This window comes from Physella acuta, unplaced genomic scaffold, assembly GCF_028476545.2.
Source record: "Physella acuta isolate Inbredline_101_S28 unplaced genomic scaffold, ASM2847654v3 ptg001712l, whole genome shotgun sequence".
Classification (NCBI taxonomy): Eukaryota; Metazoa; Mollusca; class Gastropoda; family Physidae; genus Physella; species Physella acuta.
The window spans coordinates 101,156-113,464 of record NW_026733224.1 but is presented as its reverse complement, the minus strand read 5'-3'; the positions used below and the strand labels follow the sequence as shown (position 1 = coordinate 113,464).

The window sequence follows — 12,309 nt, the reverse complement described above, 5'->3', positions numbered from 1 at the left end:
ATTTAATTAAGCTAATTTAGGTCTCTAATTGCTAGTTTTTATGATTGCATCTGAAATTGTTAGGCGAAAATAGCTTGCATGCCAAATTTCAGATGTCTAGAGCAATCAGAAGTGGGCTAATTTTCGTTGTCAATTTTAACAACAAACCCACAAACAAGCAAATAAACGCGAAGCTGAGTTAAGAAAAACGTGTTAATAAAAACATAACCACGGCGTAGTCTGTCAAGCCGTTCCGGAATCCACCGGAAGTATTGTAGCGTAAACCATATTTTATTTGGCGCCATATTTTAAATACATGATGTTTAAAATGTGCATGGTTTTAGTTGCATTTTAATTACTGTTTTGCTACTTATTTTGTATATTTTGTAAATCTAATTATTTTAAGTGCATGTGCTAATTGTTGCTGCTACTTAACTGTTCGAGTCATTCTTGCTACTTTTGTAGATATAATCGTCTTCAGTGGCGTAGGCAGGCAGGTTAAGGGGGGGGGGGGGTCATAACCCCCCCCCCCCCCCATAGACCCCTCGGTATATATATAAAGTATAAGGGGGATGTAAATCGAAAGTTTGAAGGGGAGTGCAAATTAAGTTTGTCCCCGGGTAAAAAATTGAACCAACCCCCCCCCCCCCCCCATGAGACGATCCTGGCTACGCTACTGATTGTCTTACTTTACTAGGCCTAGATCTAAAACCTAGAATCCTATATTTGTCGTAAATATTCTGCAAGTTATTTTCCCGTTTCTTAATAATAGATTAATTACTACACTCGACTTCATTGTTAATATTTAGATCTAGATCTACTAATTGTTACTAATTTTCTGTCAAATAAACTTTAAATTAAGTTAAAACCTTAATTTTAATGCACTTGACTTTATCTTCATTTCAACGGTCAATTAAACTATAGTTTACAGTAACAAATGTTACAAGAAAATTACGAGTTTTCTCCCCACATTGAAAAAGGTGCTGGTACGCCGTACCTGTGCGTACTGTCACAACAACAAAAACATTGAGCACATCTAATTTTAAAATTTAATTAGATGTTTAATTAGTCATTAAAAATTAATTAAACAGGTTCGAAACTAAATGGAGATATCAAAATTAAATCACTCGATAGATTACTATATTCGATATCAGCAACAGTCTGGTTCATGAGAATATTTACAATCTAGTGAAGGTTATGGGGGGGGGGGGGGGGGGAGGTAATATTAAAGTTTTTAATCATAAGTTAGGAATCACCAAAAAGTAAAAATAAAACAAATATAAAAAATCTTTATAGCAACACGCTTTTAAATGCCCTGAAATTAAGAAAATAAAAATAATTTGCTTTCTTTAATAAAAGCTTTGGTCGCTCATATGATCTTTTACATTTTTAGCAACGAAAGCTTTGATTAATTTAAAGCAATTTTATTTTCTTATTTTCAGGCCATTTAAAGCTTGTTGCTATAAAGGTTTTTTAAATATTTGTTTTATTTTCTTATTTTCAGGTTATTTAAAGCTTGTTGTTATAAAGTTTTTTTTAATATTTGTTTTATTTTCTTATTTTCAGGTTATTTAAAGCTTGTTGCTATAAAGTTTTTTTTTTAAATATTTGTTTTATTTTCTTATTTTCAAGTTATTTAAAGCTTGTTGCTATAAAAAAAATTTTAATATTTGTTTTATTTTCTTATTTTCAGGTTATTTAAAGCTTGTTGCTATAAAGGTTTTTTTTTTAAATATTTGTTTTATTTTCTTATTTTCAGGTTATTTAAAGCTTGTTGCTATAAAGGTTTTTTTAAATATTTGTTTTATTTTCTTATTTTCAGGTTATTTAAAGCTTGTTGCTATAAAAAAAATTTTAAATATTTGTTTTATTTTCTTATTTTCAGGTTATTTAAAGCTTGTTGCAACTGTAAGCCCTGACAAAACTGACCCGCTCTGATCAGATTTAGATCCTGGCTCAGGTAAAAAAAAAAAAAGGAACGACCGCAGTGGTCACTCGGCCTTATAGTTGCTTGGCCAGAAGTGAAACCCCGTAGCCGATGTCCAGTTGAACATTCACAAAATAATATAATAATACAATAAACCATTCACCCGCTCACACTTTCAAGTTTTTAAAATAAATGTTTGTTTTATTATAGTTTCAGGTCTCGTGTCGATAGGTCAACTGCTGTGAACTAGGTCAAGGTTAGAGGGTGCAGGACTGTCCCCATGGACAGTCTGGGGGTCACAGGATGAAACCTGCCAAACGTTGCCAGACACCCCGCCACGAGCAGGACGCCCTGTTGCACAGGTGCCGCGCAGATGTTTCTGGTCAAGTTAAATCCCACAACGCAACAAACGCGGGTAAAACTGACCGAGAAGCTTTAGATACATGGCTGGCCTTTACCCTGACGTCACTGGTAGGGATGTTTCTTGTGAGTGGCGGGGTGTTCTTGCTCGTGAATGGCAGCGTGAATCACGTGACAGACTTCGTGATCTTGGGGTCAGGGGGCGTGGTGCTGGGGGTCACGTGTAGCCTGGTTGCTGGACTGAGACTGATGCGACACGTCAAGGAGAGGAGGAAGTTACCAGAGCACAGAATGGTGAGACCCCCCTCCCAACTTTGGTGAGACCCCCTTCCAACTTGTGTGAGACCCCCCTCCCAACTTGTGTGAGACCCCCCTCCCAACTTGTGTGAGACCCCCCTCCCAACTTGTGTGAGACCCCCCTCCCAACTAGTGTGAGACCCCCCTCCCAACTTTGGTGAGAACCCCACCTATCACCTTGGGGGAGACCCCCCCCCCTCCCAACTTTGTTGAGACCCCCAACACTGAACTACGGTGTGACCCCCCTCCCAACTATGGTGAGACCCCCCTCCCCTCAATCAACTAAATTAGCTCCAACTGCCTCGTTGCCCGTAGGCCACCAATTACGTCATTCAGTTTTTCAAACATAATCCGTGGCCGACACCCCCTAAGTAGATGTTCACATAGACAATTGTCTAGTCTATAATTATCCTGGGCGGAAGTTCTGTATTACGTCAAAATTGTACACACGTGACATCTGTTGTTACCAACCTCTGACCTACATTTTTTAAATGTCAAAAAATTATATGACTTTTATTGAGATACTTGCCTAAAATTGTCAGACAGAAATGTGTTTCTTCCAAGTTTTAATATTTGCCTAAAATTGTCAGACAGAACTGTGTTTCCTCCAAGTTTTAATATGTGCCTAAAATTGTCAGACAGAACTGTGTTTCTTCCATATTTTAATATTTGCCTAAAATTGTCAGAGAGGAAACTTTCTTCCAAGTTTTAATATTTGCCTAAAATTGTCAGACAGAAATGTGTTTCTTCCAAGTTTTAATATTTGCCTAAAATTGTCAGACAGAAATGTGTTTCTTCCAAGTTTTAATATTTGCCTAAAATTGTCAGACAGAAATGTGTTTCTTCCAAGTTTTAATATTTGCCTAAAATTTTCAGACAGCAATGTGTTTCTTCCAAGTTTTAATATTTGCCTAAAATTGCCAGACAGGAATGTGTTTCTTCCATATTTTAATATTTGCCTAAAATTGTCAGACAGAACTGTGTTTCTTCCAAGTTTTAATATGTGCCTAAAATTGTCAGACAGAACTGTGTTTCTTCCATATTTTAATATTTGCCTAAAATTGTCAGAGAGGAAACTTTCTTCCAAGTTTTAATATTTGCCTAAAATTGCCAGACAGAAATGTGTTTCTTCCAAGTTTTAATATTTGCCTAAAATTGCCTACTTTTGTAGGTGCCAGAGGATCAGCCTGCCGAGAACATCGGGACAAGGGCAGGTAATCCAACAGCTCTTCAGACCTGGCTGGAGACCCCGGATGTTTTCGTGCTGGACAAGGTCACGAGGTCTCAACACATCGCACACCATTCTGACGTCATGGACGATAATGACAACAACAACGTTGTGTTGAAGAGGGTCACATTCGACAACACGAAGAGGGTCAGGCCACAGGCCACCACACGTCTGCCCGCCCCCAACACACTTCTGCCCGCCCCCAACACACTTCTGCCCGCCCCCAACACACTTCTGCCCGCCCCCAACACACGTCTGCCCGCCCCCAACACACGTCTGCCCGCCCCCAACACACTTCTGCCCGCCCCCAACACACGTCTGCCCGCCCCCAACACACTTCTGCCCGCCCCCAACACACTTCTGCCCGCCCCCAACACACTTCTGCCCGCCCCCAACACACGTCTGCCCGCCCCTCCTGGCGTCATAGCCCAGCCTGTCAGGGGCGAGCTAGCAGCTCCTAAAGCAAGCCAAACTTTAGGGCCTCAGTCTAAAGTGGCATCTAGGCCTCAAGCAACAGACACAAGGGACGTGTGTAGAAAGGCGAATGACGTCACCACAGACGTTCAACTCATTTCCGGAAGTTGCCCAGTGCCCAACGGCGCATGCGCTACCATGTCCCAGAAATACGTGCCGCTCACGGCTTCCCCTAGGGCCGCGACCATCTTGACGACAGTCGCAGAAATCAACCAATGGCAGAGTGCCACCAAACACAAGCTCACCGACTCAGGCCAGTCTTCCATCGAGTCGCTGGAGGAAAGTTTGGGTCAGCTGGGGGTCAGTGGTCCGACACTCCCCCACATGGCCGAGACGGGCTATGAGCGCCTGGGTCTGCTGACAAGTGGCCTCCCGCTGGACAACAGCATTGACCATACGTACAAGAAAGACGGAAGGCGGATATTGAACCGTGCAAGTCATAAAGGCGGCATACGACCCACACACAGATACAGCTGCTTGGACGAGATAGAATTACTGACCAATTAAAGAACGAGATAGAATTACTGACCAATTAAAGGACGAGATAGAATTACTGACCAATTAAAGAACGAGATAGAATTACTGACCAATTAAAGGACGAGATAGAATTACTGACCAATTAAAGGACGAGATAGAATTACTGACCAATTAGTTTTTTCTTATCCGGAACATTGGCCAGAAGCTGACATTAAGTGCATTTATCTAAATAAGTGCTGATTGTGTGAATATATGAGTGTGTGATGGCAGCATGATTGTGATGGCGAAACACGGTGCCATGATTGTGTGAGGGTGACATATGGTGCCATGATTGTGTTGTGGTAAAATAGGGTGCCATGATTGTGTTGTGGTAAAATAGGGTGCCATGATTGTGTGAGGGTGACATATGGTGCCATGATTGTGTTGTGGTAAAATAGGGTGCCATGATTGTGTGAGGGTGACATATGGTGCCATGATTGTGTTGTGGTAAAATAGGGTGCCATGATTGTGTTGTGGTAAAATATGGTGCCATGATTGTGTGAGGGTGACATATGGTGCCATGATTGTGTGAGGGTGACATATGGTGCCATGATTGTGTTGTGGTAAACACAGGTGTGAGAACACTATGGAGGAGAGTAAACATCAAAGTTTATTGTCTGACCTTTGAACTCAGTGATAAGTGTTACAACAGGAAACCTACAGGCAAATAAAACACCACACTTAAAGCTGATACTGTCATGTCTTATTCAAATACACCACTGACACAATCATCACACACGATTGACACAAACATCACACACAACTGACACAATCATATGGCTGTCAACTAGCCAGGTCCTAGGGCTATCAGCTGTCTGCTAGCCAGGTCCTAGGGCTACCAGCTGTCTGCTAGCCAGGTCCTAGGGCTACCAGCTGTCTGCTAGCTAGAGGACAAGATGAAAGTGAACCTGGTCCAAACGAGAAACACCTCAGGGTGGCTGCTAACTCCAAACATCTGAGCGTACGGTCAACACAATCTGAGCGTACACATATTTGTAGGGTCAACACAATCTGAGCGTACACATATTTGTAGGGTCAACACAATCTGAGCGTACACATATTTGTACGGTCAACACAATCTGAGCGTACACATATTTGTACGGTCAACACAATCTGAGCGTACACATATTTGTACGGTCAACACAATCTGAGCGTACACATATTTGTACGGTCAACACAATCTGAGCGTACACATATTTATACGGTCAACACAATCTGAGCGTACACATATTTGTAAGGTCAACACAATCTGAGCGTACACATATTTGTACGGTCAACACAATCTGAGCGTACACATATGTAAGGTCAACACAACCAAAGACTGGCTTTATGAGGTGGGTTAGCAGAATGAGAGTTACATAAATTATCACAGCCTCAAAACAGATGGTTGCCATGACAACCAGCTGGAATTACAAGCAAATACTGTGGGTGGGGGTACTGGGTATGTTAAACACATGACACCATTGGTGAGTGGTGACATAATATACACTGAGGGCAGTGAGTACACAAATAATATCAGACTGATGACACAACATAGCAGTCCTACCTAGCCTCTACCTGTACAATCATCAACCTTTAAACTCTGTCCTTGGTATATTCACACATTTCATTCTTTGAACACTTTCATTCCACTATAACAAAATATGGACCATGCAAACATTCAATGTTACAGTGTCAAGTTACACTATGGACCATTCAATGTTACAGTGTCAAGTTACACTATGGACCATTCAATGTTACAGTGTCAAGTTACACTATGGACCATTCAATGTTACAGTGTCAAGTTACACTATGGACCATGCGAACATTCAATGTTACAGTGTCAAGTTACACTATGGACCATTCAATGTTACAGTGTCAAGTTACACTATGGACCATTCAATGTGACAGTGCCAAGTTACACTATGGACCATTCAATGTGATAGTGCCAAGTTACACTATGGACCATGCAAACATTCAATGTGACAATGCCAAGTTACACTATGGACCATGCAATGTGATAGTGCCAAGTTACACTATGGACCATGCAAACATTCAATGTGACAGTGTCAAGTTACACTATGGACCATGCAATGTGATAGTGCCAAGTTACACTATGGACCATGCAAACATTCAATGTGACAATGCCAAGTTACACTATGGACCATTCAATGTGACAGTGCCAAGTTACACTATGGACCATGCAAACATTCAATGTGACAGTGTCAAGTTACACTATGGACCGTGCAAACATTCAATGTGACAGTGCCAAGGTACACTATGGACCATTCAATGTGATAGTGCCAAGTTACACTATGGACCATGCAAACATTCAATGTGACAGTGCCAAGGTACACTATGGACCATTCAATGTGATAGTGCCAAGTTACACTATGGACCATGCAAACATTCAATGTGACAGTGCCAAGTTACACTATGGACCGTTCAAGTTACACTATCACTTCGCTTGTTGTTGACAAATATTGCTTGCATTTTCACACGATCAAAAAAAAAAAAACAACATTGGTATTAAGACTTGAAAAGTACAACAAAAATACTTGACATTTAAATCTTGACATTTAAATCTTGACATTTAAATCTTGACATTTAAATGTACAACATGACAAGTTTGGTGGCTGAGGCTAGCTGTCACATACAGGCAGCCTGGGTGCTGCTGCTTCTTAACTCTTCATACAACCTTTCTATATGTCATCTTATGACCTCATTCTAAATGCCAGGCAACTTTTAACCTAACTCTAAATGCTAATGTCATCTTTTAACCTAATTCTAAATGCTAATGTCATCTTTTAACCTAATTCTAAATGCTAATGTCATCTTTTAACCTAATTCTAAATGCCACTATCAACTTTTAACCTAACTCTAAATGTCACTGTCATCTTTTAACCTAACTATTAACGCCACTGGTACAGTTTAATCATCTTACACACCACTGTTACAAATTACATTTTGATTTGTGTTGTCGAATGCAGGTAGTCATGTCAGTTGTCTTAGTTTTTGTCAGTTGTGTCAGTTTTTTTTAATAAGATTCTTGCAGCCACAGGGGGGCCCACACCACAGCAGGAGAGAGAACTAGGTAGGTGGGGGGGGGGGGGGGGGCCCACACCACAGCAGGAGAGAGAACTGGGTAGGTGGGGGGGGGGGGCCACACCACAGCAGGAGAGAGAACTGGGTAGGTGGGGGGGGGCCCACACCACAGCAGGAGAGAGAACTGGGTAGGTGGGGGGGGCCCACACCACAGCAGGAGAGAGAACTGGGTAGGTGGGGGGGGCCCACACCACAGCAGGAGAGAGAACTAGGTAGGTTGGGGGGGCCCACACCACAGCAGGAGAGAGAACTGGGTAGGTGGGGGGGGCCCACACCACAGCACGAGAGAGAACTGGGTAGGTGGGGGGGGGGCCCACACCACAGCACGAGAGAGAACTGGGTAGGTGGGGGGGGGCCCACACCACAGCAGGAGAGAGAACTGGGTAGGTGGGGGGGGGGGGGGCCACACCACAGCAGGAGAGAGAACTAGGTAGGTGGATGGGGGGCACACCACAGCAGGAGAGAGAACTGGGTAGGTTGGGGGGGGGGGGGCAATACTGCAGTTGCTGGCAGATGGTTAATGCTGGAGGTGGTTAGAGCTGTTGACGTGAATCACATGACAGAGATGACATGACAGAGTTGACATCTGGCAGAATGGAGGCTCACTAGATGTCGAGTAAGGCAGTTTAAAGGCTAGAGAGAGACTGTGATGGAAACAATTATAAGGCAACTCTGAAAGTAAGTACAAGTCATCTCCTGTATTTGTTAGCTTCTATGGACTCAAAAATATGGAATCTACTAGAAGGTCACAGCAAACTATTTCACTCAACAGCCCTGTCCAATATATGATGAAACAGCTTTCAATAATGACACAAGACAATCTCAAGTTTAAAGCATGCGGTTATTGTATCCATGACAACCAAGTTACAACAGTAGCCATAACAACCAAGTTACAACGGCTAGTGACAAAAATAGAAATGATCAAATCTGATATTATACAAAAATACAAGTATTAAATAGTATTTTGACATTCATTTGGGAAAAAAGTTACCAATCTCTCACACCAACAACTTCACCACACACACCAACATCTTCACCACACACCAACATCTTCACCACACACCAACATCTTCACCACACACCAACATCACCACACACCAACAACTTCACCACACACCAACATCTTCACCACACACCAACATCACCACCACACACCAACATCACCACACACCAACATCACCACCACACACCAACATCTTGACCACATGGCCTTGACATCTTGACCACACAAGCTGACATATCATACAGATTTACTCATTCAACAGTTAGATCCTCATACAACTGACACAAACATTAATTAATTAATTAATTAATTAGCAAATATAAACTTTTCAATTAGAAAAATGACAATATTTACATGACTAATGATAGAAAGGATGTACAGCAAACTTGTCTCACTATGTTTGACCAAACATGTGTACAGGAACTTGTGTACAAGGACATATGTACAAGAGCTTGTGTAGTGTGCCAGTCTGTCTAGCTGAGGATACAGCTCTTGCGACAGTTGGTGGGAGGAGACTCACAAGGGTTGAGGTACTTGACCTTCTTGTGCCTGTCTCTGTGGACGAAGCTCAACATCCTGGCCCTGGTCTTGTTGGTCAGGGCGTAGGACTTGAGGTGGGACTTGATGCTGTTGGGGAGGGGCAGCTGCTCGATGCCGTAGATGGTGGTGCAGGAGACCACGGTCCTACAGGCCAGCTCTTGGAGGCTGAGGACTGAGGGGGGCAGTCATTACAAATTTGAGGCAGGGGGGGGGGGGGGGGGCTTTGGTAAAAATGAACATTCTTTCACTACAAAAGCCAGTTTGGAAATGACCTGATGATTACATCTAAGACAACCTCTGTCAAAACTTTAACTCGACCTCTGCCTTAACCCTTACCTTTGTTAAAGCCAAACGCCCTACTCATGCCATTTCTCTTGAGCGCCAGGCGAGAGAGTTCTGCAAAAGACTCGGTCACATTGAAGTCACACAGTGGGCTGACCTCAAAAAATGCCATGTTGTTCTTCTCAGCGTACTGCTCCGCACACGCCTCACTAATCTGACGGCGAAACGCCAGATGGAGGCGGTTACCCACTAGAATCTTGGGCACTCCAGGGGCATGCTGAAACATGGGGTACACATTACACATCAGTTAAAGGTACAATACAATCATTGAGAAACACATCAGTTAAAGGTACAATACAATCATTGAGAAACACATCAGTTAAAGGTAGAATACAATCAGTGAGAAACACATCAGTTAAAGGTACAATACAATCATTGAGAAACACATCAGATAAAGGTACAATACAATCATTGAGAAACACATCAGATAAAGGTACAATACAATCATTGAGAAACACATCAGTTAAAGGTACAATACAATCATTGAGAAACACATCAGTTAAAGGTACAATACAATCATTGAGAAACACATCAGTTAAAGGTACAATACAATCATTGAGAAACACATCAGATAAAGGTACAATACAATCATTGAGAAACACATCAGTTAAAGGTACAATACAATCATTGAGAAACACATCAGTTAAAGGTACAAGACAATTTCTATAACAAATTTATCTTTAGCACATGTCAAACAAACCAGGACACTAAAAATACCTCATCAATCTCTTTGATCCACCTGTCTATCCCATCAAATGACCACTTGTTAGTGATGTCATACACCAGTAGGATGCCCTGTGGACACATTGATTCAATTTTAGTCATGATATAAACCCCATGATGGCCAGTAATGAACCCCATGATGGTCAGCAGACTGTCTTGTCATGATATGAACCCCATGGTCAGTAGACTGTCTTGTCATGATATAAACCCCATGATGGCCAGTAGACTGTCTTGTCATGATATAAACCCCATGATGGCCAGTAATGAATCCCATGATGGTCAGCAGACTGTCTTGTCATGTTCCATAATGGTTTGGCTAAACAGATTGGTTTAGTGAACTTCTTGAAACCCATTGACACCTCAACTAATTATTATGATCCTTCAATACTGACCTGAGCTCCTCTTGAATAAGACCGTAATATTGTGCAGAATCTTCCTTGACCAGAGGTTACCCTTCAAGTCAAAGAAAAAAAAATTGTTTTAAAAACTTAAAAGGCAAAGCCTGTATGAAAAAAAAATCCTAACATTAACTTACAAGTAAAATTCTGAACTATAAGTAGTTAATAACTACTATCTAACTACTAAATAAGAACAACTGATAAATCACGTCCTAACATTCCAAAACAAGCAGCATAACATGACATTTTAAGTGTGAATCCCTACCATAGTTGCAGTTTCACACGCTTCCCATCCAATAAAATAGTTGTAGTTTTGTAATCAATTCCTGCAGAAAAATACTCATTTTTAAATACAAAAACTGTGTAGATCTAGTAGTGTGTAGTAACTAGGCCTACACGTAGATCAAGCTTAAATCCGGTTAAAATGACGAATCTAGATAAAAATCAGTTTTCCATTACATTTTTCATTTCCAGTTAAATTTGGTGAAGTTGAGGTGGTGATTTTGGATTTGGTTTAGAGAAAAAGACAACACTATCAACCTAGCACACCTTTAATAAACTGCCTTTAAAATGTAATGCCAATGAGATTGAAGTTCAAGTTACTTCAACTTACCACTACTTGCATAACCATAAGGAGATTCTGAGGCACCATCATCCATGCCAGAAAGAAGCTCTTCTTTGCCAACATCACTATCGCCCACCAGGAGAAATTTAAGTAAATAGTCATAAGATTTGTCTCTCGATCTGTTAGAATTTGGACTTAATGTTTGTTGTCCTCGAAGAGCCAGTGTTGACGGTGAAGAAGATGGTGAAGAATTAACAGCAGCACACATTGTGCAAATTACTAATAATAACACAATTTAACCATGTTCGAGTAATATTAAACACTTAAATAGTTCCATTTCTTTAAATTCAAGCGAGTTTCATTCAGGAATAGATCTACAGATAATTAGTTTAACAAAAAATTACGCAACTCCGATGGAGAATTCAATCCTCAATTCTAGATTCTGGATCTAAAATCTAGAATCTAGTTTAGGCCTACAAAATTTTAGTATTGTTCTACAATTTGACGATTCCCACTTCCGTTTAATCTGGATGGGTGTGCTTCCTGTGTCTATTTATAGATCTCCAGATCCAAACATTTTTTTTTTGTAAATTAAAAAACAAGTTAATTAAAAAAAGTCTAGTGACATTTATGCGCAATTTCCTTATGTTATCTAAAAATAGCTCTGACGTATAATGCTGGGATGCGTTCAAGCTAGAAGAACAATCGGTTTGTAGGTGTTTTTGTAATTTTAAAATTTGTGACCAAACGAGAGGATATTTTTGAAAACTTTCTTCGGCAATATTGCTCTAAATTATGGCAGGAATCGATTGGTACATGTTTCAAGTCGCTAAGTGGTCTGGTTGACGAGATATGGGCCAAAAACTGCTTTTT

General features: G+C 41.1%; 2 protein-coding genes across 2 annotated transcripts; one reads left to right on the top strand and one right to left on the bottom strand.

The window, feature by feature from the left end:
* The first annotated feature begins 1,861 nt into the window (after positions 1 to 1,861).
* Positions 1,862 to 5,467, top strand: LOC131930071 (uncharacterized). Its single transcript, XM_059286427.1, has 4 exons — positions 1,862 to 1,939; positions 2,117 to 2,560; positions 3,735 to 3,950; positions 4,278 to 5,467. Exons 2-4 carry the CDS (start codon positions 2,210 to 2,212, stop codon positions 4,770 to 4,772), a joined length of 1,062 nt encoding a protein of 353 aa, XP_059142410.1. The 5' UTR covers positions 1,862 to 1,939; positions 2,117 to 2,209; the 3' UTR covers positions 4,773 to 5,467.
* Positions 5,468 to 8,352: 2,885 nt separating this feature from the next.
* LOC131930075 (ras-related protein Rab-40B) lies at positions 8,353 to 11,880 on the bottom strand. The gene is made up of 6 exons (XM_059286430.1): positions 11,485 to 11,880; positions 11,137 to 11,197; positions 10,866 to 10,926; positions 10,468 to 10,545; positions 9,745 to 9,967; positions 8,353 to 9,580 (listed from the first exon to the last, which is right to left on the bottom strand). Exons 1-6 carry the CDS (start codon positions 11,702 to 11,704, stop codon positions 9,342 to 9,344), a joined length of 882 nt encoding a protein of 293 aa, XP_059142413.1. The 5' UTR covers positions 11,705 to 11,880; the 3' UTR covers positions 8,353 to 9,341.
* Between the last annotated feature and the right edge of the window lie 429 nt (positions 11,881 to 12,309).